General features: G+C 52.5%; 1 protein-coding gene across 9 annotated transcripts in view; it reads left to right on the forward strand.

The window, feature by feature from the left end:
- Positions 1 to 25,326, forward strand: part of EXD3 (exonuclease 3'-5' domain containing 3) — a 58,865-nt gene that overhangs the window by 23,526 nt on the left and 10,013 nt on the right. For 7 of the 9 annotated variants that reach the window (XM_042478486.1, XM_042478483.1, XM_042478481.1 and 4 more), the window contains one exon: positions 120 to 251. In XM_042478486.1, coding sequence (XP_042334420.1) covers positions 120 to 251 — 132 coding nt within the window. Of the gene's footprint in view, positions 1 to 119; positions 252 to 24,790; positions 25,313 to 25,326 lie in introns of those variants that run through there. The other 2 variants (XM_042478489.1, XM_042478490.1) reach the window with 2 other exon arrangements.

Here is a 25,326-nt window from a genome sequence, read left to right on the forward strand (position 1 = left end):
TTTGCTTTTTGGAGCCTCCCCTCCGCAGGGTGCCTTTTGCTGACCGTTCCCATGCTTATTGGCCCCTTTCGGAGGGACACTTTCTCTCTGAGGCACCTGACTTTTCTGCTTTTCCGCAGCTGAAGTCCCAGGTGGGTGAAGGACGGTGTTTCCAGGTGAATTGCTCAGAGAAGGCCAAGGATCAGGCCCTCCGGGTGCTGGAGCACTTCCAGGTCCAGGTGGCTGTGAGCGACGTCTTCAGCCGCTGCCAGGTAGATCTCTGACTCTTCCCCAATTCCCGGATTGGGCCCATCCTCCCTTGTGTCGGATGTATGATTCAGGGGGCTCTTTTGATGTTGTGGGGAGACTCACATTGCCCCTATGCTGTGCGGAGCAGAAGGGGGAAGCCTGCATGGTCAAAGGCATGAACCCTGCCCTTTTGGGGTGCTACTTGAGAGGTGCCCTCAAAAGGGAGTCTGTCCCACAGGTTTGTCTCAAATGAGGTTGACAGCCTTGACTGTGTTTATGGGGGGAAGTGTGTAAAGGGGAGCAGAGATCTGGTGGACCCCCAAGAAGAGGAGGGGAGAGCGCAGGAATCGCACCCTCATCATAAACGTGCCCCTGGACCCGCCGCCCCTGCTCTGCTCTCATGCCATCCTAAGCTGGCAGCTCCTCACTTTCTTGTTCCATTGCTTGCTTTTTAAATAGTAAAAAGGTCTTGCCTTATTGCTTGCTTTTTAAATGATAAAAAATAAGGGTACCGTTTTGACTCGGGGTGATGGAGAACAAAGTCAGATGCGAGAGGTAGTGATGGTGTGGGCGAGAAAGGCCAGTGGCAGTGGGCAGCACCTGTGTCCTTGGGCCCGGGTGCGAAATCTACTGCTGTAAGTGTGGAGGAGCCTGCAGGCTCTTTGGAGCAGGAGAGTCCCTTGCTCCAAATTTGGCTCCTGTGCTGCCTTGTTTTGCTCTCCGCTGTGTTGAGATGAAGAGATGAAGGGACATCTCCCAGCATCCACCTTAGCCAGGGGGGCTCTAAAGGCTTCCTAGGATTAGTATCCTTTTGCTTGTAATCTCCTTGCAACCATCCCAGGAGTAGGTCAGCCATGCCGGGCCCCTGGTGCGAATGCTGGAGGGTTGGGGCCAGATTCAGGCAGAGAGAAAGAGAGAGAGGCTGGTGGGGGACTTTCCTGTTTCTGCTCAGCGACAGAATTGCTGATTTCCTGCTGTGCGCAGCCTTGCCTTCCTCCCTCTCTGCCATGACACTACAGTGGCTTGTGGCTGCGAAGTTTTGTCATGTGAAAGGAGGCCGAGAGGGTGAGACGGAAGGAGAGACGAAGCCCTTTGACGCGAGGAAGGCACCCTCCTTCCTCTGCTTCCAGCGCTGGGGGCCAGAGAGCGGCTTTGAAGTCCGCCTGGGAACCTCTGTCAATATTGGCCAATAATTACTAATATGGATCCCTCAAGCTGCCATTTGGGTTTGCATGGCGGTCACAGGGAGACCCACGGATGGATGGGGGGCAGCCAGGGAGGAGGGCCTTTCATGTGGGCCTGGCGGAAGGCAGGCGAGGGCCCTGGGAACTCCCCGGCATCTTGGTTCTCACTGCCTCACCGGGAGCATCTTGCCTGTCTCTCTGGGAAGTGGGACGTGGGGAAGGGCTCTCCAGCCCCCCAAATTTTGCCCCAGGTCTGTCTGTCTCCCCAAAACCAGGGTCCCTAAGGCAAAGCTGCTCTCCCTTCTCCTCCTCCTTTGAGGATGAGGAAGTACTTTTGAGGAGGACCGTCCTGTTTCAGTGGCCCTGGTTCCGTCCTCTCCTTCCCAATTCCCTTCTGGAAGGTTGCAGGGCATGTGGGGTTCCCCTGAGGCTCACCCTCAGCATTGTGGTATTTAGAGGAGAACTGCTTCTGAACATGGAGGTTCTCCAGTGCTGCCACGTTCATCACCATTTCCAGAGAGCCATTCTCCACAAATTCCTCTAATGCCTTTCCTCCATCTGTAATGGCCGTGATGTTGCTATTTTAAAAAGCACTGCTGCTTCCATGGGGTCATTGGAGGCCTCAGAGGTGTTGGAGCACGGCTCTGTGGACCGTGGCTCCATTCCCAGTCCTCCTCTGACTCCTGGCAGAAGGTCTGGCTCCTGGACCCCTGGCCAACCGCCCGCTGGTGACTTTGAAGCCGCAGAGGGAACCGGTGTTTCCTCTGGGCAAAGAAGCCAAGGGGCTCCTGGAGGAAAAGGGGGGAAGGCCAGAGGGGTGGCTGGGGTGGGATGGGGGAAGGATGAGGGTCTCCCCCTTTCCGGCTGCCCCCTCCATCCGCCCGCCCAGCCAGATTCTCTCCAGCCGCAGAAGCTGCCTCCTGGCTTGGGGGCTGCCCGGTTCCCACAGACTGTGGGTTTTTCTGCCAAGATCTCAATATCTTCAGAAATCCAGTGGAGCGTGAAGGTCGGGGCAAGGAAAGAATGGCAGCCGGGACGCTCCCTCCCCCTCTGCCTTTGCCAACAACAGCCCCATAGATGGTCCCCCTGCCCTCCCTCCTCTCCCTCCTCTTCCCCCTTTTCTTCCTCTTCTCCAGCCTGAATCTGACACAAAGCTTGATCCGGCGGCAGCAGCGGAGGGACTGGCCTTTTCTGCAAGGGGCCAGCAGAGCCACCCTAGGATGCCCTCCTGGCTCCCTCGCTCTCAGGCCAGGATGCCATTGCAACCATTCCGCATTTTCTTCTCCCCCTTCTATGATATGAATGTCAAGAGTCCCCAGGGAAAGGCAGGTGTCCACCATCTTCCTATCTGCCCTGCTGAGATTTCACCTGCCCAGATGCCCCCAGCAAGAATAAGAGGGCGGCTTATCTGTGCCAGCTTAAATGCAACAGGAAACAATGGCTAAAATCTGGATGGACCTCTTCTGTGTCCGGAGAAGGGCAGCCAAGATGGCCCCAAGTTTACAAAACAAGCCCTATGAGGAACAATGTGGCTGGCGAGGAGGAGAGGAGACCAACCTGCTCTCTTAGGGATTTATTTAAAAGATGTCTGTTCCACCCCATAATAGATATCAATAATGGTAAAACAAGAGAAACATTTAGTTACTTAGTTTGTTAGTTTTCCACTTTCCTCCCCATGTGGGACTCAAGGCAGCGCATGATATTAACTGTATCTTTTAAAAGACGCAGTGAATAATGCAAAAGCTTTTTGCATTGATGCAAATGAAAAAGGTACAGTTAAAACAATGGATAATGCAAACGGAAGCAATCAGATAATCAGATAAATGCTCCTTTCTGTCGCTCAATGTGCCTCGATTGCCACTGTGCACCACAAAGGCCCTTTTGCATTTTGCAAATACTCTCCTGCAAAGTGAATCCTGCATTACTTTTTATTTCTGTCCCCATCCCCTAACCACATACTTGATAAATATTGCAAGCAAAGCTGCTCATCCTGCTTTATAATTCCCATTTTGTGCCATCAGAGCGTTTGGCGCATTTCTTGGACTGGGGGCCGAGGGGGGCTTCACAACCTGGAAAAGTGCCGCCTTTTTGCCAAATTTGTGCACGAAATGTGGGTCAGAGGAAGGACCCTCCAATGGCAGCGGCTCTCCAGGGAACACCAATCTATTCTTGGAGGAGGCCAGTGACCCCCCAATTTCTTCGCACGCGCCCAAAAAGGAGACTCCTCCCCTGCCATTTCATGAGAAAGTCCAGCTTTGGTGGCCACTTCTTAACCCAGCGAGTCTCGGGTCCCTTGTGTGCATCTCTCTTTCTCCGCTGTCAAAGCTCAGGCATCCAGAGCATCCCCATTCCTAGCCCTTTCTCTCTCCCTCTTTCTTTCTTTCTTTGGGGAGGGGGTCTGCGGAGGAGGAGGGGAAGCTCAGCCCCTTGCCTTTCCATTTTTGAAACAGGGATAGGAAGGCCTTGCGCTGGCAGCAGAAAGCTTAAGGAAAAGTCTTGGCTGGGGGGTTGAAATTGAAATAATAATGGTGATAATAACATTAAGTGAGGGAGGCGGGGGGGGGGCTGTGGAGACCCCCAGGCCATTTGGCCGGCTGTGGGCCCTGTCGCTTGTGGGGCTGGGAAAGAGGGCTGGCAGCCACTGGCTTTGGCCGCCTGGTTATCTGAGGTCATGTTCCCAGATAATGGCCGCTGGAAAACAAGGGCTTGTTTGGATTGGAAACTCCCTGAGGGGCTTTTCCTTTGGGGGGATTTGGGGGGCGGCTGAGGAGCTGCCCTGTGGCCGTTGTGGGGTTCAGAGATGGCCGTGGATCCTCTGAGCTCTCTGCCTTCCAGCCCAGTCCTCCTTCCCAGAGGGTCCCCCTTTTGCCAAGGGGGGCCTGGGCAGGGTCCCCCTCTGCCCCCAAGGCTGCAGGAAGGTCGCCAGAGGCCACCCAAAACCTTCTGGTCCCCGGAGCCTTTGCACTTCTCCCGCCTGGCTCTCTCCTCTCTGTTCCTGGTTTCCCAAGAGGGCCGCCATCGGAAGGCGAAGGTTTCTCACGATGGCCAAACAAAACGGGGCCTTCATCCTCTGCGTTTGGAGCGAGGAGAAGGAAAGTGCCAGGGAGGGCTCACAATGCTCCTCTTTGTGGGGCGGCATCTGCTCAGATCCCCCAAACAGATATCCTCCCTGCGCTTTCGCTCTGCTCCCCGCTCTAGCTTTGTTCCAAAAAACCCAAGATACCCTGCAACCTAAGGTAACCTTATCCGCATCCTCATCCTCCTCCTCTTCATGTCATCCTTGTCAGTAGAACTTTCTTTCTTTCTTCCTGGCCTTTTCCTTAAAACCTGTGGCAGGTGTGGCCGTGTCTCCTGTGGGCCATGGGGGGCTGTGTGTGTGTGCAGAGGTTTGGGGACTGCACTGGGATTTGGGGGGGCCAGGCTTCAGACCCCCAGTTGGCCATGGAAACCCACCAGACGGCCGTGGGCAAGTTTCTCTCTCTCAGCAGTGGCTGAGGACGGCTGTGATGGCAAACCAGCTCTGAGTAAACCTTTTAGGGAGACAGCGTGGGGTAGAGGTTTGAGTGTTGCTCTATGACTCAGGGGGACCAGGGTTTGAATCCTTGCTCAGCTGTGGAAGTCCCTTGGAAAAGTCACATCCTCTCAGCCTCAAGAGGAAGGCCATGCTGGCAAACTTTCTCTGAAGACTAAATCTGACCCCCAAACACCCTCAATAGAGTTGGCATAAGGTCTCCATAAGCCAGAAATGACCACAACGCATCAATCTGTTCCAAGGCAGGGAGTTGGGGGAAACTTTTGCCCCCCCCCCCCCCACCCAAAAGCCATGGGTCTTCCTGCTCGTCCCTCGCCCTTCACTGTGGGGAAGGAGGCTGGTGTGGGTGTCGCCTTGCTAGGTTGGAGTGAGAAAGCTGGACAAGATGAACGCCCTCTTTCCTTCCCCACCCCAGTGGGGCATTCCCTGGGGGGCGAGAGGGGAGGCTTTTGCCCAGAATGGGACATTTTTCCAGTCCCCGGCACCCCTTTCCTGCCTGCCCCATGTCTTGCCCTGCCTGGATGGATGGATGGATGGAGGCTCTGTTTGTGTGAATGGCGTTCCCACGCTATAAATACACCGCCAGCGATAAGGGAAAACGGGACACGAGGGGAGGAGGGGGAGGAGGAGGATGTGGGGGGAGCCTGGAAAGAACCCTTCACTCTCTCTCTTGGCAGCTGCCGTGGCTAAACACGTATGGGTCTCCTCGTTGTTGCTGGGCTGATGGCTTGGCAGGCAAGGAAATGGCAGTTGGTGGACAGCAGGGGTATCCCGAAAGCCCCCCACCATTTTGTAAAGGGCAGTTGCCTTCCTCACCCTTAAAAAGGAAGAAATGGGGGGCAGTGGAGGCCAGTGAAGTTGCCCCCCTTGATCCCAATTTGAGGGCAGATTGCATGGAGTTGCTCCCCATGTTGATGGTCCCCCAGACCATCTTTTGCCCCTTGTACACGCCCAGAGCTTTTTTGGACTACAGTTCCTATGATGCCCCCACCATCCAGTGTGCTGGGCGTTGGAGTCCCCCTTTCCCTGGGGAGGGGGCCTCGGCTGTGAATTGAGGGGGGCTTGTGCATGGGATGTGCGTCTCCCCCCCCCCCCCGAGGTGCAAGGAAAGGTCCAGTCTGGACACTCCAAGGTTGCTTGTGCTCAGGCCTCTCTGTTGGCCCCCGTTCAAAAAGCGTGAGAGCTGGCGGCCAGACACAATGCCACCGTCCACGTCATCCCCGGAGTCACTTCCTCTCGGCCCTCGAACGCAGGCCTTTTGTGCAAAGGACGGAGGAAACGGGGGCAGCCAGGAATTGAGAGGGGATTAATGGGACCAGACAGGCTCTGGGGAGCCAAAAGCGCCTTTGGCTCTGCAAACACCCAGCGCCTCATCCTCAGGGAGGGTTTTCAGGGGGCTGTGCATTGTGGGTCAGTGTGTTTTTTGGGGAGCAAAGTGGAAAGGCAGCCACTGGGCTGGGGAGGAGGTGCAAAACAAGTGGAAAGCCCCCACGGATTCGGTGTGTGGCCTGCAGCCTTCAGTGTTGGCCACCTGGGAGATTACTGAAACTGTATTCCCACCTCTGAGATGAGAGTGGAGTTTAAAAAGAAGCTGCATCCCCCCAGTAGACCCCCTTTTCCCCCAATATTTCCCTCTGAGTTGCTTTTCAAAATTTCAAGGGAAGGCCAGAGCTATAACACTGTTGAGAACAGGTCTTTCTACTGACCGAGGTGATCCCTTCCAACTCTTGTGATCTTAACAGTCTTATCTATTGCAACCCACTCAGATCTGCAACAGAATTGCCCACCTTCACCTGACATTGTTTGGAAGGGGGATCCTTTGGGACCTTGATTTGCACAGAGACCTAGCGGGCATCATCCTCCATCGAACTGCGCTTGCCCTGGTCCTGGTTCTGTTGCAAAAGGCAAGGAGTGCTGTGGAAAATGGAGGATACAACGCACTTGCTGTAATTTCAGGGTGTTCCTTCAGCCTTTTTGGTCTTATATTTTTTGAAGTCAAAAGGATCAGAAACTTGTTTCATTTGAGTTACAGAGGAAGAGATAGTAAAATGGGATAAACGTAGCTCTGGCTTGCACATCCCCCCCCCTCTTCTGGACTAGTATTTTTACTATTATCATCATTATTATTATCATTATTAAAAGGCTATCTGCCCAGCCCTGCTCCTTTTCCACCTTGTGTCGGCCGCTTGCCACTGTTAAGCCGCTTAGCCTCAGGAGCGCAGACTTGTTGCCGGCCTCCGGCCCTGTCACTGCGATTAACCTTTTTGTATATTTCCGACCCAATAAAATCTCATTTATGAGCCTTGAAAGGACGCTGGCAAATGTCGGGAGATGGGAGGGAAGTTGGTTAAAAAATTTTGCTGGACTCGCGCAGGCATAGAACCAGTGACAGCATAATCTCCGCCGGGGAAGAATGGAAATGCCAGGGGTGGAAACAAAAGGACACCCAGCCCCTCGGCTGTCCGAATGGCACTGAGGGAGAGAAAGAGGCCGGGCGGAGCGGAGGATGCAGGCAGCCCTGGGGCACATAGAGAGGAAGGCAAGAGTGCCTCTGAGCATAAAGCACCTCTTGCAGGCAGGGCTGAGGGGCAGCCTTTGCACAAACATCTTGGCCCTGGCTTTCGACGCCTTCGTAAAACGTATACAGCTATCCACAGCTTCTGATTCCACAGCTTCAGCTTGAAAATATTTTGCAAACCTTGATTTTGCCATTTTATAGAAGGGATGCCACTATGCAGCTCCCATCATCCCCCATCCAGGGAGCTTTCCCTGCAGAACTCTGGCTGTGGGGATGCTGGGAGCTGTCCTCCGGAAAGGACCACTTTTCCAAGCTGTTTTCTCTGGGCTTAGTTCTCCAGTCTGGCAAGTGAGCCTGGCCACTTGCGTCCCCCAACCCTTGGCCCTTTTCCTGCTCTCCGTCCGCTCCCAGAGGATGCTGGGTAATTTCCTCCGCTTTAGCCAAGGTCTTGCTGTAGATTTCCTGGGGCAGGATTCGCGCACGTGCACACACACACACACACACACATCTAAGAGAGGATGCGTGTTGGGAATAAACATCCGTGCAACGGGGGGATCAGGGGCTGGGAAGTCCGGCCTCGGGCGGACGCAGGCTCCGGGTTGCCCTTCCTCAGCTGGGCAGCTTCCTGCCAAGATTTGCACACGGATCCGGCATCCATCCGTCGGTTGTGGTGGCAGCATTGTGCCTGCTTGGGTTTCCCAGTGCTTCTCTCATCCTGAGCTGTTCTCTATGGTCTTTTTCACCCTTATTAGTCAGGCTGCATTGGGTGGCAAAGGGCAGTGGTTTCCAGTTCCCTCCCCTTGAGCTTTCCCCTTGACTCTTGCAGAGGGAAGTGGCCCTCTGGGTCATCCTCTGGCGCTGGGGGCTAGTGGAAAACCGAGACCCGGGAGTTGCCGTCATTGCAGTGCTTATAGATATAAATGGAATGGAAAATGGCTTTGGACCAGGAAGGGCTGCCCTCCCTCCTCCTGGGAACCGTTCTCACGGGCCCTGATCCGCCAGGCCTCCCTCTGGGCTTCCCAGGGCCACCAAGGGGCTCCTCCAGGGAGAGGGATGGGGCTTGGTGGCCTGGGATGTCTCCGTTGGCTGACTTTTGGGGAGACTGCAAGGAAGAGGTGTGATCAGGCCCTCCAGGTGCTGCTGTATTGCAACTCCCTTCTGCCAGTGTTGAAGGAGGATGGGAGTTACAGTCCCCCCACAGCTGGGGAGTCCCTCTGCCAGATTTAGGCCAAATCGTTCCTCAAGGGCCAGAATCAAATCCTGGTGGGCCTGTGAGATCTTTGGGGGGGGGGCAGCACTGCGTTTCCCATCCTCCCCATGATCCCAGGAGGGAGGTGGCAGGAGGGGACACTCCTCGGAGGACCGATTTGGCATGGGAAAGTATTTTATCAAAAGAGAGTCAGAATGCTGTGTGCGAAGGGAGAGAGATGAGAGGTCTAAACATGAGCCCGCGACCATCTTATTTTTAACTGTTACTTTGCTTCCTCCCAATCAGCTCTGGGGTCCGTGGGAGATGGGCAGCCCTCCTTTGACCTCCGCTTTCCACAGCCATGGGATCGAGCCCTCGGGTTATCTTTCCAGTCCTCAACGTGGCGCTTGCCGTGTGGCACTTGGCAAGCCTTGGAGAGCAAAAGCTGGGACCAAGTGGGCTAACCTGGCATGGAGAAGGTGCAGGTAGAAGCCGTTTCACCTGGCAGAACCTACCTGACAGGGTTGTTGTGTTGTTGCAACAGGGCTTCCAACTTTCTGGGATGATGTGGCTGTGACCAAATGTGCAAAGATGGCCAGAATAAAACCTGGGCCAAGGCTGAGAGAGTACCTGTGGTACATTCTGGACTGCAGTTCCGTAGTCCCTTGGTCAAGCCGCACCTTCTCAGCTTCAAAGGAAGGAAAACCTTGGATTAAATCTGGCCAGGAAGCCCATAGGAGAGAGTTTCTGTATGTCACTTGAAGGCCTGCCTTGACAACCACCACAAAGCCATTGTCCATCACTCTGAAGAGTGGATGGAGGAGGGGGGGCTCAGTTTCTGAATGGGAGACCCTCTCTTTAAAATTGGGTGGGCCATTGCTGGCTCGGACGGCAATGCCTGCCCTGCCCTGTGTGCCCCCCTTTTGCCCAGTCTCCTTCCCAGCTCCCTTCCTTTCCCAGGCCTCCTTCCCAGACTTGCTCTTCTTTTGTCCAGGGATGATGGTGACCCACAGGGCCAGACCCCTCCCCTTGAAAGAAAGGGGAGGCAGACCTGGTTCCCACACTCATAATTGCTGGGTCACAAGAGGCACAAAAGACTTGGCCGGCGAAGAAGGGGGGCCCAGCGCCCAGATTTATTTCCAGGCTGGCTCTCTTGCCTGTCCGCACTTTCTCAGCCGAAGGGAGAAACACTCACTCACATTCACACACACACACACACACGGCCGACACACTAATTCCTCACTCTTTTTGCAGCAAGGAGCAATCTCTGCGGTTTTCCAAAACCCTTCGGGTTTGCAAAGGCTATTTGCAATTCGGGGCTTATTCTGCGCAAATTTCATATTGTATTTTTTTGCTCAGGGAACAGGCTTTTCTGCATGGATAGTAATACTATTTCTGTGCAGAAATATTGTTTGAGGGCAGAAAATGTTCTAAGAAGGGAGTACATAGACTTAGCATCAGATATGGGCCACAATGGCTCAATGGAGCCTCCACATTCAGAGGCACTCTACCTTTGAATACCAGATGCTAGGAACAGGCTGCAGGGGGGATCCCCTCTTGCTCCTGGAAGCAGGGCTGTGGGGGACCCCCTGACCCCATGAAATATTGTGCCAGCCCAATCTTGGCATCGCCCCCTCCACAGGCCAGCTGCCCCCTTTGTGCCAGAGCAGACCAGGCCCTGCATGGGGTCAGCTGAGGGCGAGGGTTGGAGGCCCTGTGTCTGAGCGCGGGAGTGTGGGGCCAGGGCCCTTCTTGCATCTAGGGGGCTGCCCCAGAAAGGCTCAGTGAGTTGTCAGCCCCTTTGGAGTCGAGGCAAGATGTGGTCCCGCTTGGGACCCTGTGTTTCAACTCAAACCCTCCTCTCAAAGGAGCGAAACATTAAAAGACAGTTCCTCCTGATGCATGTTGAAATATTTGCAAGTTGCAAGACCTACTTGGGCAGCCCTATGGCTGTCCCTGCCCCACAAATGGCAAAATATCTCCCCCTTCATTTGCACAACAGAAGGAGAAAGAGAGAAAGCAGGAGGGGGCCTCCTTGGGCATCCTCTGTGGGGAGCTCCCCCCAATCCCTCGCCATCCTCCCTCTTGGCAATCTGGGCACGCTCGCCTCTGCTTCACGCTCCAGGCCAAAGAAGGAGAGGGAACCTGGTCCTCTGGTGGGCAAGAGACCCCCACCGTCTGCCCCTTTTTTCTTCCCATGGGCCCCTTCTGCAAAGGCCCCTTCGTCTTCCTCCATCTCCTCTTCCTCCTCCTCCTCACTAGAATCATAGAATCATAGAATCGTAGAGTTGGAAGAGACCACAAGGGCCATCCAGTCCAACCCCATTCTGCCATGCAGGAAATCACAAAGCATCCCCGACAGATGGCCATCCAGCCTCTGTTTGAAGACCTCTAAGGAAGGAGACTCCATTACACTTCGAGGGAGTTTGTTCCACTGTCGAACAGCCCTTACTCTCAGGAAGTTCCTCCTAATGTTGAGGTGGAATCTCTTTTCCTGCAGCTTGCATCCATTGCTCCGGGTCCTAGTCTCTGGAGCAGCAGAAAATAAGCTTGCTCCCTCCTCAACATGACATCCCTTCAAATATTTAAACAGGGCTATCATATCACCTCTTAACCTTCTCTTCTCGAGGCTAAACATCCCCAGGTCTCTAAGTCGTTCCTCATAGGGCATGGTTTCCAGAACTTTCACCATTTTAGTTGCTCTCCTTTGGACACATGGCTCCAGTTTCTCAATGTCCTTTTTTAATTGTGGTGCCCAGAACTGGACACAGTATTCCAGGTGGGGCCTGACCAGAGCAGAATAGAGTGTCACTAGTCACTCATGCCCAGCAGAAAGGCGGTCAAGCCAAGGTGGGCACCTGCTCTGGGCCACTTGGCCAGCTGGAACTGGCCAGAACGGACAGAGGACCTCGAAAGGAAGCTTTGCTCGGCCTCCTGACTCAGTGTTGAATGTCCTCTGACCCTGTCCAGGCCTAGGAGGAGAGGAAGCCCCTGGCCCGGCCTGGCCTTTGAGAAGACAAAGCCCCCCCCCCCCATGGTGACCCCTTGGCTGCAGCAACCCTGGCGCCCCTCGAACCCTCCGTCCCCCTCCCCGGGAGGTCCCAAATCTCCTGCCCTCCTCTCTCCATCTGTTTGTAGAACAGTTTAACCTAACAAGATTAACCAAGTTGGGGGGGGGTCTTCTTTGCTTTCCCCTTCCACTCTTATTCTTTTCCCTTTTGCTTTCTCTTCTTCGCCCCAAAGAAGAAAACAGCTTTCAGTTTTTGAACAATCGGAGGGTAAAAACCCCTCATTTGTAAGAGATGCCACCAATCTCTGCCCTTTTTGTCCCAGGGTTAGATTGAGGGGGATGGGGGCAAGGAGGGTCAGAGAAGAAGAAGACCACCCCCCCCACACACAAATCCAGCACTGAATGCAAAGAGGGGCTGAAGGAAGGGGTTGGGGGCCTTAAGGAGATAGGCCTCTTCTTGGAGAGGATTGCCTCCCAAATCTCCCACGCTTTCCTGGGGGGAAACCCCATCCTGGCCGTGGCACAAAGTCCCTGTTGGACTGGGAATGGGGTCTCAAGCCCACCATGAAGGTGGGAGAGGCAGGGACTCCCTTGTGGGCACTCCCCAGCAGGCAGGGACAGGCCCTTGTGGCATGAGGTTGGCACGGGCCATGTGGCTCTCTTGGCCACGTTGCCGGCTGTGCCTCTTGCCCAGATGGCAATGCCAAGGCTGGGGTGCATGGTCCAGAAGCCCCCACAGGAGCATCAAACTGATGGGATTACCCCCCTATGGAAGGCCGGGTGGCCTTAGCCCTTTCCTTGCCTGAGAAAACCCCATGAAATCAAGAGGTGACTTCGAGGCACGTTGCACAGACCAGACCGGTGGCCAGTGTCCCCACCGTGTCTCCCCAAAATCTTTGGCAGAGCCGGGGAGGGGGCAGGTGGGGTACCTTTTCCTCTTTGCTCCATCAGCTTTATTCTCAGCCAGAGGGGAACTACCGGGAGTTTTGCTGAGCGGAGGGAAGCGTAGTGAGCCGCAAAAGATAAGAGGCAGAAAAGCCTGATTTTGGAAGCGGGCGGCTGGTGATAAGGAGTCTGGTTTGGGATCCAAAAGGTGTGGCGGCCCAGGTAGGTTCAGCCAGCTTGCTCTTCTCCTGCCAAGCCGAGGAAGGGACTTGGCAGCGGAGGAGAGGCAGGGGGTCTGGAAGGGAGGTCCAAGTGGGGCCCTTGGCCTCTTCGTGCCCTTCCAAGGCAGGCGGCCCAGGAGTGGGTCACCAGGCAGGGGCTGCCCCCCCCCCAAGACCTGTTCCTGGCTCTCAAACTGGCCTTTCTTTGGCCAAAGAAAAAGAAGTTTCTTCCTCAAAATGTCCAGCATCTCGCCCCTTCAACAGACCGCAGGACTGCCCCCCAACAGACTCTGCCACACTCATTGTCATCAAGCCAGCTTTGGCTTCTGGTGACCCATGGATGAGGGACCCCCAAGTGACTTTGTCTCCAAGCATCTGACTCAGGTCTTGCAGATTCAGGGCAGCAGCCATAGTGGCCTCTTGGATGGGGTCCTCCATCCACCTGCAGTGCCGTCTTCCTCTTTTCTGACTGCCTCCTACTTTCTCAGGCACCATTGCCTTTGCTGGGGAGGTCAGCTCTGCTCATCTTTCATGAGTTTGGTTCTGCATCCACAGAATTGCCTTGTATCAGTGAAAGCTCATGCAGAAATAAAAACCAGAGAGCCTCAAAGGTGTTGCCACATTCCTTTCCAGCCCTCTCTCCTTCCTTTCCTTCTTCCCTTCCCTATATACTTGTTGTTTGCTCAGGACATGGTTGATGTGGGTTTCCAGGACTTTCCCAGTTGCTGTGTGTTTGGCTGTTGGTGGTCTGTGTGGCTCTTGGACCCATTGCATTTGCCCTCCCTTTAAACAGTTTCCTAAATGGGGGTTGTAGTACCTGGATCCCCTTCCTCTTTGCAAGGCTTGCCAGGGAGTAAGGCTCACATTGCGGGGAACCAGCGGCAGAGCTCCTGTTTTTCAAGGGGGCAGGGGGTCCTGGCAGTGGTCCCCATTCCTCCCCAGAGCCTCCTGGAAGGAGAAGGAGTTTTATTGCTGCTCGCAGCAGGGACTTGGCTCTGTGAACGGCCAGCCTGGCCTTTGAGGAATAAAACGGCTGCATGGTTTTGGGTTGCTTTTTCAAAAACTCTTGTGACTCGCTGTTCTTGGCTTATTCCTCCGTTCTTCCATCCTTATAGAAAGGGCCGGGGAGGGGGAGGTTTCCATGGTTGCAAAGGGATGATGGCTAGGCCTTGCTTTGCCCCATTGCAGGGTGCCATGGAGGCAGAAGGGCCTGGCACAAGGGGCAAAATGGTGTGGGTGCCCTTGCCTCTTGTACCTGCCTGAGCAGAGAACATTTCTAACATGCTTTTTCATTGAATTTTCAAAGGACGGGGGGAAAAAGTGGGGGAAGGCAGGGGAAAGTATATGCAGGGAGCTTTGCAAATTGCACATTCTTGCCTTTCTGGAGAGCTTCTGTCTTTGGCAAATGGCAAGCCGTGGGCGTGCCACCTTTCTGCACTCAAACCACTAGCTGGCTGTCCAGATCCTCACTTTTGTGAGGAATCTTGTGGAGGGAAATCGGTGGAATCTTGTAGACTGGGATCCCTTTCTAGATGGCCGCTTGGAAGGCCTCTCAGCCCGGCCAACCTTTGCTCCCCAACTCAAAAAGGTCTGCGTACGGCCTGTTGCTTCCGGAAGAGGAAAGGAGCCAGCAGTTGCACCTTCTTCTCACGCCTTGGAGGTGATGGCGGAGGTGGAGGTGAGAAGCCAGGGCAGCTTTTGGGGACCTCCTCCTCCGCCCTGGGAAGCCCATCTGCACACACACAAACACAAACAACACACACAGAGAGGCTCCTTGCACACACACTTCCTTGCCAAGAGGTTGCACCGGAGGAAGTGGAGAGGTGGCGGCTGCTGGCCCTTTGGCTCAGTTCCCCTTCCTTTCCTGTTTCCCAGGAGCCTCTTTCGTCAGGATAACACCGGCTTTTGTTTCTTCCGACTGTGGCCAGAGTTACCTGGCACTGCCAATGGCACCCCCCTCCATAAACAAACCCTCAGCTGGCACCAAGATCTCCGGGATCCTTCACCAAAGGTGCCCAGAGACCATGGGTGCCCTTGGCCTCCCCCAGCTCAGAAAACGACCCCCTTTTGAGAGGGACCCCTTCCAAACTCCCACATCACCCCCCCCCCCCAGCCAGGACAGGCCTCTTAGTTTTACAGATTGTGCGATGGAATTACTTGTGCCATTTGCTGGAATGTGCCAGATGGAAGGACCCTACATACGAAATAAGTGATAAGTATACAAGTGGGTCTGAGGAAGCCAAACATCCTGGGCAAAAGGGAGTTTGCAAATCGTGGCTCGACTGGAAAGGTGTGCCTTTTTGTGTATTTGAGTGAGAGGACGGCCACCTTCAAGTTGTTTTGGACTTATGGTGACTCTGAGGCACACCGGTCAGGGGTTTTCTCAGCAAGGTTTATGCAGAAGCGGTTTGCCGTTGCCTTTCCCTGAGGCTGAGAGTATGTGACTTGCCCAAGGGCACCCAGTGAGTTTCATTTGAACCTTGGTCCCCATCCTCAAACCATTATGCCATGCTAACTCACCATTTCTGAATACCTAGAACTAAAGGGGCTCTTGGTCAGTCGGGTGATGGATGGATTGACTGTCGGGTTCTGCAGGCTCCCGTTGTTGTTGCTGTTGGTGTTAAGTGTCTTCAAGTCAATCCTGACTTATGGCAACCAAAACAAAATGCTCCAACGCCAAAAGTGAACCAGGGAGTGCTCCCCCCCCCAGGAGTGAGCATCTTGCTTTTTCTGGGATTTCCCCCCTCCTCTTTTAAAGAAACGTCTTCTGGACCCAAGAGCAGCTGGCAACATCTGGGCGGCTGGGTTGCCTTCCAGCGAAGTGTGTCTGTGGTTTCCAGCATGACCTCCTTTTAGCTCCTGCGGAGACGGAGGCAAGGAAGACTGGGGGAGGGGGGGGCTCCATTATTTGGGGCAGGGAGGGTCCATTGACACAGAGATTTAGCCAGCCTGCAAGAGAGAAAGGGGGCATGGGAACAGCCAGAAATATGATGAATTGAGTTTGGGACAAATTCTCTGACCGAAACCAGAACCTGGGATTAAGGGCCTGGGGATGGTTCCTCCTCCTCCTCCTCCTCCCTTCGGCCAGAGCTTGCAAAAGCATTTTCCACAAAGTATTTGGTTCCCCTTGACTCATGGCATGCTTTTTTGGGGGAAAGGAATCCCTTGCTTTCCTCCTGAGCATGCAAGATGGAGCATGCTGGGATTTTGTTGCTGTTGTTCTCTCCCTCCAAACCTTCCCCTTTTCCCAAACCCTGAGGCTGCCATCTGCTTTAGGATTTTAGACAACAGTGCAGCAAATACTGCTATCCCTTGGCTTTGAATGCAGGTGAGGACATAATTTTTCATTTGCAAAATCTCATATAGCCGATTCATGCATTGCAATTTCTAGCGCTCCGGGGATTACGGAAACATCAGGGTCGCTCAGTACTTGCTCTGGGATGCCAAAAGGAGTGTGAAATTGCAGCACCGAGGATGGGAATAAGCCAAAGAAGTTGATCCTTCCAAGAAGGAAACCTCACCAATAGCATTTCCACACTCATTCCTTAGCGCACCAGAACCAACATAACCTTGGCATGTGTTGTTGTTGTTTTGTGCCTTCAAGTCGTTTGCAACGTACGGTGACTCTATTGCAGGGTTTTCTTGGCAAGATTTGTTCAGAAGGGGGTTGATCTTTTGCTTCCTCTGAGGCTGAGAGAGTGTGACTTGTCCAAAGGGATTTCCTAATCTCCCAGATTCCTAATCCAGTGCTCAAACCACTACTCCACGCTGTATCTCAACCTGTCCATACAAACCAGCATATCTTGAATTGTTGGATCCCTCTGGTTAAATCTGGCTTGTGCTACTTAATCACTGTTGGACTCGGTTGACTGTGAGGGGTATTCCTCCCTGTTTTCCTTCTCTCCTTCCTCTCTCATTTCTCCCCCACCATCTGAGCAGATCAGGCCAGAAATATCCCTAGAAGCCAAGGTGACAAGACTTAGGCTGTCATACTTTGGACATGTCATGAGAAGGCATAAATAGTTGGGAAAGACTTATTATTTATTTATTTATTTATTAATAATAGAAAAGACAATAATGTTAAGAAAGGTGGAGGGAAGTAGGGAGGAGGGCCACATGCCAGATGGATGGACTTGATTAAAGAGGCCAGAAATGTGAAGAGTTTGCAGAGCACTAGAGGACAGGGGCCCTGGAGATGTCGCAGCCATAGGGTGGCCATGGGTTCAGATCAACCCGAAGGTGGTTAACAACAAACAACTACAAATCTCCTCCCATGCCCCCCCCTGCCTGCCTGCCTTGTGGGGAGGAAAGGGGTCGGGCAACCTTCCACGTGGAGACCCCGTTTACTCACAAAAAGCCCCACACTTCCCACCCCAAATGGAGCAGCCTACGTTTGTCCATTTGCGCAGCTGCAGGCTGGCCAAGACAGTCCATAAAACCAGCCCCGTCCCAGCAGGAGGGAGTCTGGCCCCACAGCTGCCCCACGGCAGTGGCAAAGAAACCCCCAACTCCTCTTCCTCCTCCCCCCTTTGGGGCTCAAAGCAAAGTTGGCAAGAGAGGAAGACAGGCCGACCTGGAGGCTTTGAGACCTCCATTTGGCAACCACACGAGGGTTGAAACACGAGACAGATGGCCACCCTCCGGCTGCATTTGCTTTGGGGTCCAACATGGCAGCGCATTGAGCTATATGGCCCCTGGGACCCCTTGCAACTCTAGGGTTGCAAAAGAGCCCCTGGTCCATTCTCAGCAGCCCTACCTGCCTCCCTTTGCTCCCAATGTCTCCCTCCTGTTGCCTTTTTGAGGTGCTAAAATAGCATGGCAGAGCCTGGGGAAGATTTATTTTTAAAGCTTTCTGCAGCTCCTGCATCCAGAATTCTTTTTCTTTCCTTCCTTCCTTCCTTCCTTCCTTCCTTCCTTCCTTCTTGATGGAAGGAGTATTCACAATTACATTCCCAGGTGTTTTTTAAAAAAACAAACAAACTGGTTTCCCAACACTTAGGGAGAATATTGGGCCGAGAGAGCTTTGTGCCATTTCCCCCATCCTTTGAACGTTATTGTCTTCCCGATGTGAGAAGGCCTTCGAAAGCTGTCTTGTTCACGGAGATTATTCCCGATTCAGGGTTTATTCTGTACAAAATTCACACACAGGTTATTTGGGTACAGAAAATAGGATTCCTGTACAATACAGTTTTTTCCTGTGCAGAAAAGGCTGTCTTCTAGACAGAAGATATGGCAGTTTGGACTTATTTTGTGCAAAACAGTATTTTTTGTGCTGTTAGAAAGTGCCACTGTGTGAAAAGGCTGCCTTGAATACATATATTGGGAGGAAGGCAGGCTATAAAGAAATAGAATAGGAGTAAGAATTGTAAAAATAGTTATGATATTGGTGCAGAATAAGTTCCAATTCTCATCAGTTTCAACTTCTCATGTTTTCTCAGCACCAGGGAAACTTCCTTCCTTCCTCCCTTTTCCTGTTGCGCTCTCTTGCGGTCTGGGTGCGGATCCTCCACAGGGCGCAAAAAGTGCAGTGCTTTCACCCGTATTCTCTCTCTGTGTGTCTCTTTCTTGTCTCTCTGCTTTCTTTCTTGTTCCACCTCACAGGCATGAAACCGGTTCTGCTCCTTCTTGGGGCCCTTTTGTTTCCGCTAGATCGGTTCCATCGCTTCTGGGCCTTGCACTGTGTTTCCTTTCTCACGCTTTTTGAAAAAATGCGTCCTCGCACCCGCTCCCTCCCCTGCCACAAAATCCCACTAGCCTCCGCTCTTTCTTTCTTTCTTTCTTTCTTCCTTGCCATAGCTTATGGAACAGACTGCCACTGGAGGGAAGCTGCAATTTAGGTTGGCTTTCCAAGGAAACACTTTCCCAAGAGATGGCTGCACCATTTCCGATGCTCCCATTTCCTAGGTCTGAGCCTCCCCATCCAGGGGCAGCCTACCTTGGGATGCCATCCCTGGTATTGACAGCCCAGGCCGTAGTAAGAGACACACGGACATCATATCTGGGACCAAATGAACCCCAAATAAAACCTTCTGAGGGCAGACTTCTAGAAGTTGTTGCATTTCCCAATGGTGGAGATGGTGGGAGCGGCCATCCAGCCTCATTTGGAGAGCCTTGTGTTTCCATGGACTGAAGCACCCATCACCCTTCACCACTGTGGTGGCAGATGGGAAATGCATCAGCTTCTAGAAGGCCACATCCTTCCCATCCCAGCCCTGATTAAAAACCTTTGGCCTGAACCAATGTGGCAACTCTTGTCTTAATCTAATGGTGGTTGGCTGTGAGGGCTGTATAGGGCCTTCCTGGATAGGGGCAGTATATCCTCAACCCAAAGGAAAGAAGGGAACAACCTTGGCACAATGCTTGCCTCATTCCCATAGTCCTCGGCCACTCTCGGTTCATGCTTTTGGGATCCTGGGAAAGAGGAATGTTTCCCCCATACTCCGACTGCCCTTGCCCTCTCCCCCCAAAGGCCACCCCACACCGAAGGGGGCTGAAGGGTTAAGCCTTGCTGCCGCCGCAGCCTCCTTGGGAGCCTTGGGCAAGCGCGGGCAAGAATGCGGGCGGGCCGGGCCCAGGCGTGGCAGGTACAGGTGCAGGGCAGCCCGGGTGGGGCCAGGTGGGAATCCAGAGCGCCTGGAACGCACCCCTGCTTCCCTCCCCCTTGAGCGCCGGGGGGAGCACGATGGCGGTGATGGGGGGCCCTTGCCAGAAGGCACTGATCCTCCGCGCCTCCGGATCCTACAGGGCTCCTCTGAGGAACTGCCTGTGAAGGATCATCTCTCCCCCAGCCTCAGCCCCAGAGGGCAAGTGGGGTGGCTGGGGGACATGTGGGGGCTCTGGAGGAGTCCATGGGCCAGGCCTCTTGCGTCCCCACAGAGACCTCTGTCTTTTCCTTGCAAAGTGGAGGGGCCAGTGGTTGCAGGTCCCTCTTGCCTTGTGTCCAGGGGAGCCCCTTCCAGACAACCTAGTGAGTTCTCTTGCACACAAACCTTGCTGAAAATAGCCATTCCCTTTTTTTATTATTGTTGTCCCAATGTGCTAAGAGTCCTCCTTTCCACGTAAGGAGGAGAAAATCTGCCCGTACTCTTAATATTGGTGCCATGCAGTTTCCACTTCTTAAACTGGGGCTGAAGGAGGTGCAGGGGAGAAGCAGGCCCTGCAAAATGGGGGGACCTAGAGTGCCAGGGCAAGGAGGGCCCTTGAGTTGCCCAGGTGAGGAGCCACGTCCGGAGGAGAAGGAAGGGCCATGGGAGGCATCGTCCTCGGAGGCCTCCTTCCCTGGCGGTTGGTTCCCACGCTCGGGCAAAGCTTGCCAGCTCACCCTTAGTCACTGCCAAAATCCCAGACGGGCTTTTTGCTGCCTCCTGAGAAACGGAACTTGGCTGCCACCCTCCTGAAGCAACCCTTGACAGAGCTCAGGAGTCACACCGGGCCTCGGTTCCCACGGCCGCAGCCTTTTCCCAAGACCCCGAGCCAGCGTGGGGGGCTGGAGGGTGGCAGGCTTCTCCAGCGCCTCTGGGTTTGAAATCCCCCACCTCCAACGGGGTTCAGCTGGACCTGACCAAGCCTCCCCTGCCCCTTTCCGTATGATGGGCAACCATCCAGGCACCCCCAAACTAACATGCCGGGCATTTGAGGGAACTGGGAGCGCCAACTGGTTTCCCAGCAACCTCCAGCTCTTTCTCACAGCTGCAAAAATCAGCCATCTAGCCCTGAGGGTGGCAAAGGGAATTCTGGAAATAATTTGGGCAATGCCTGATGTGACGTTTTGGGAGTCGGGACAGACAGGCGACAGGCTGCCACCTTTCTTTTCCTCGCTCCCTGTTTCTAGCGAAACTGGGATCCATTTTGCAGAAGAGAAGAGGAGAAATGGGCTGCCATCCATCATGTAGAAGGCAGCTTACCTTAACAGCGGAATATGGGTTACATGGGCACATGTCTGGCAGAGGGCAATGCGCAGTCTCATTATCGTTCTTGTCTTTTGCACAATCCAGGCTAGGCAGCCCAGGCCTTACTAGGTTTGCTTGAGCAGCTCAGGTCTAGTGGACCTTCTCACCTGCCAGTGGTCCAGCAGCCCACCTTCATCCTCCTTGGCAGACAGGAAACCTTGCCCTTCCCAGTAGGCTCAGGCAAAAGCAAACTGCTGCAGCCTCTCTTGGCTTGTGTGTTTTTCCTCATTTTGGCCACTTTCGGGTATTGCTTGGTTGCACAAGTCCCAGTTTCCACGTGTGAAATGTTGGAGGGTCTGTGCCTCCCTTGCCCTGCCCACCAAAGCATGTGCCTGGCTCTGGGGCATGAACCCCTCACTTGCCTGGCCACCACCCACTAATTTGCAGCTCTTGGCCCTTCCCAAGCACCCCTCTTCCCTCCCTCTTTGTGGGGAAACACCCCGATGGGGTTGGGCCGGGCACGGAAGGGTCATGGGGCCGCCATGCGTGCCAGCTACCCTTCGGCCATGCCCAACCCTCCTCAGAGGGCTCCTTTCTCATCGGAAAGGCCCAGCAGTGTGTCATCCCCATTACATGCCCTCGGAAGCGTTCCCAGGCATTGCTTGGCTCCCACCGGCTGCGTCTCCTGGGTGCGCGGGTGCAAAGCACCCGTAATCCAAGTGTGACGGGTTCGGCGCAGAGAGAGGGAGAGAGGGAAGGAGGTGGAGGGAGCCGGGTTCTCCCCATCTTCCTCGGCCTTCTCACGCCTCCCTCCCAAGGAAGGGCCCTGGCACCTTTGCTCAGGGAGGAAGGAATGCGCAGGAGGGGCGTTGCAACGGTGCAAGCGTGTGCGTACCTCCCGTTCAAGGCTGGGCCTGAGTCAGCAGAGAGGCACATTGTCTGGGAAGGAAGGAAGGGGGTGCAAACACACACACCCCTGGCCCACCCCAGGAGGGTCTTTGGACTGCGGCCAGGAGCTGAGGCCCAGCTTGGGGTCACTGTTTTGGGATGGGGCCCTCTCTGGCCCTTCATTTTACTCTATGGCTGGTTGTGGGGGTGAGAAGTGGGGCGATGGGGGTGCAGAGGCGGGCTATGAGCCAAACCTGCCCCCCACTTGGCCAGTCTCACCTCACTCGCAGGCCCAATGCCAGGCATCCTCAGGTGAATCAAAGTCTCTCTGGCTTACCAGCCAACCTTTTGGTAAGACACTGGTGTTGGATTTTAGCTCCTATCATTCCTGCCTTTTGGCCGCCATGGGTTGGGACACTGTGGGTTGCAGTCCGGCAACATCTGTAGGGTTGCACAGTCCCCATACTCAGGATATAAGGTGTGAGGCAAGGACTGGAGGAAGCCCAGGGTTCAAATCCTCACTCAGCCATGAAGGATGCTCTGGACTCTTTCTCTGGGCCTGGTCTACCTCACAGGGTTATTGGGAAGGTAAAGGGGTTGGGAAGATGGTGACATTAACCTCAGCTTTCCAGAGGATTTTAGAGGGTGCATTTTAAAGGCTGATGCCCACTTTCCTTTCTTTCTCTTTCTGATTAGTTCTAATTTGGGATGTTTTTCTGGGGAATGTGGGACTGAGAATCTCTTTTAGAAACCCTCCAACTTCCCCAATGCAAAATTTGTACATTGGCACTTGCTTCCTTCTCACTTCCCTCCACCTCTTTTGCATCCAAATACCGGAGTGCTTCTTGGGGTTCACTGGCAAGAGCCAGACAGTCTTGACTTGTGGGGCAGTTGAGTTGGTCGCTCTGCATGTCCCAATGCAGAGGTCCACAGGGCCACAATTGCCCAGCCTTGCCCTCTCGAGCCGCTGGGCACTTCCTCTGCGGAGGCCCATGTGTGGCGGGTGCCACAGCCGCCTTGGCCCAGGAGACTCCGGCCGATCCTTGTTGGGTGGCTTTTGTCCTCGGAGCAGCCAAGCAATAAACCTCTTTACAAGGCCAAGCCTCCCGGGGGGAAGGAGGATGTGCACAAAGGCCGTGGGACTCCTGCCACCATCGCCAGCCTCCATGCAAAGGGTTCAGACTTACGTCATGGGTACCCAGGGACTGGCCCCAGAGCATCTGTTAATCGTGCGATATAAACATGGCTAATTATAAATAATGATTTTATGAGTAGGTCAGGATGAGGCCAGGCCAGAGGTTTGGTTGCCCAAGGCTGAAACCTCTGAGTGAATCATAGAATCGTAGAGTTGGAAGAGACCACAAGGGCCATCCAGTCCAACCCCATTCTGCCATGCAGGAAATCACAATCAAAGCATCCCCATTGACAGATAGCCATCCAGCCTCTGCTTGAAGACCTCCAAGGAAGGAGACTCCACTACACTTCGAGGGAGTTTGTTCCACTGTCAAACAGCCCTTACTCTCAGGAAGTTCCTCCTAATGTTGAGGTGGAATCTCTTTTCCTGCAGCTTGCATCCATTGCTCCGGGTCCTAGTCTCTGGAGCAGCAGAAAACAAGCTTGCTCCCTCCTCAACTTGACATCCCTTCAAATATTTAAACAGGGCTATCATATCACCTCTTAGCCTTCTCTTCTCCAGGCTAAACATCCCCAGCTCCTTGAGTCGTTCCTCATAGGGCAAGATTTCCAGACTTTTCACCATTTTAGTCGCTCTCCTTTGGACACGCTCCAGTCTCTCAATGTCTTTTTCTAATTGTGGTGCCCAGAACTGGACACAATATTCAAGATGGGGCCTGACCAAAGCCGAACCGAGTGGCACTATTACTTCCCTGGATCTAGACACTATACTTTTATTGATGCAGCCTAAAATTGTATTGGCCTTGTTAGCTGCCACATCACGCTGTTGACTCATGTTCAACTTGTGGTCTACTTGGACTCCTAGATCCCTTTCACACGTAGTTTCATTCAGCCAGTTGTCCCCCATAATCCTATATCTGTGCATTTCATTTTTCTTCCCTAAGTGCAGTAGCTTACATTTCTCTGTGTTGAATTTCATTTTGTTAGCTTTGGCCCAGCTTTCTAGTCTATTCAGGTCATTTTGAATCTTGATCCTGTCCTCTGGAGTATTAGCTATTCCTCCTATTTTGGTGTCATCTGCAAATTTGATAAGTATGCTCCCAATTTTGTCCTCCAAGTCATTGATAAAAGATGTTGAATAGAACTGGCCCAAGGACAGAGCCCTGTGGGACCCCACTGGTCACTTCTCTTCAGGATCCATTGTTGAGCATCCTTTGCATTCGGTCGGTCAACCAATTACAAATCCATGTAACAGTTACGTTGTCTAGCCCATATTCCACTAGTTTGTTTGCAGGAATGTCATGGGAAACCTTGTCAAAAGCCTTACTGAAATCAAGATCTACTACATCCACAGCATTCCCTTCATCTACCAAGCTGGTAATTTTATCAAAGAAAGAGATTAGGTTTGTCTGGCAAGACTTGTTTCTATCCATTGTGATAGATGGATTACGTATAAAGATATTTTATGTAAAAACCCTACCACCAATCAGCTTGACATCAAACCTATAGACGAATTACTTAAAGAACGATTTTCTATTAATTGGTTTCTGTATAGACAACTAAAAGAGAGATTTGCTTTGGACAATAAAATGGTCGGAGTTAGCTTAGATATTTCGGATTTTGATAAAATTATCTTTAGTAAACCGAAAGGGAGAATTTCTAGATTATATAAATTTTTGTTAAACTTAGAAATGCATGAAGACCTAATTAAACCAACAATGATAAAATGGGCGCAGGCTCTTGGAGAGGCAATCCCGCTTGAGCAATGGGAAAAGAATTGGAATGTGAGACAAAAATATACATCCTCTATCGCAATTAGAGAGAATTATCATAAAATGCAGAATAGATGGCATATAACACCCCTGAAACTAGCTAAGATAGATAAGAGTAAGAACCCGGTCTGTTGGAAATGTAAAGATGCCTCCGGCTCCTTTATCCACATGTGGTGGTTTTGTAACTATGCTAAAAAATATTGGAATATGATACATCATAGAATACAACTGATCTTGAATGAAAAACTTCCTCTAGATCCTAAAATGTATTTGTTAAATATGATTTTGGATGTTAATTTGGAAAAGAAATATGGCAAGCTACTTTTTTATATGATTTCAGCAGCCAGGATTTTGTTCGCTACTTACTGGAAGGTTATACAACAATTAACATGGGAGGATTGGTGCATGAAGCTCCTTGACTATATGGAAATGGATAAACTCACTTGCTTTATGAAAAATCTGGCCTGGAACAAAACCAAAGAGATTTGGAATCCTCTTATGTTGTACATGAATAATGAAAATTTAATTTCTAAATTTATCTGGTAAAAAGGGAAAAGATGAAATGATATATATATTCGTTATAATTATACAATGAAAACACTGAAGCAAACTTTGGTTTAGTTAACTGTTAATTTTAAAAACACACTTATAATAAGCTTGTATGAATTAACTATGATTTAGAACCATAAATGTATTAGGTAATTTAGCCTGATATAAGCATGTCCCCTCTCCTCTAGGAAACCGAGTTCTGTTTTAAAGTATTGACAGGAAAACTTGTATATAATTCGTTACTGTATATCTATATATTTGTATGTATGTATGATGTTTTTTTTTCTCTCTCATGTTTTTTATGTGCTGTATGTTAAATATATATTA

Source organism: Sceloporus undulatus, chromosome 7, assembly GCF_019175285.1.
Source record: "Sceloporus undulatus isolate JIND9_A2432 ecotype Alabama chromosome 7, SceUnd_v1.1, whole genome shotgun sequence".
In the NCBI taxonomy this organism is placed as follows: Eukaryota; Metazoa; Chordata; class Lepidosauria; order Squamata; family Phrynosomatidae; genus Sceloporus; species Sceloporus undulatus.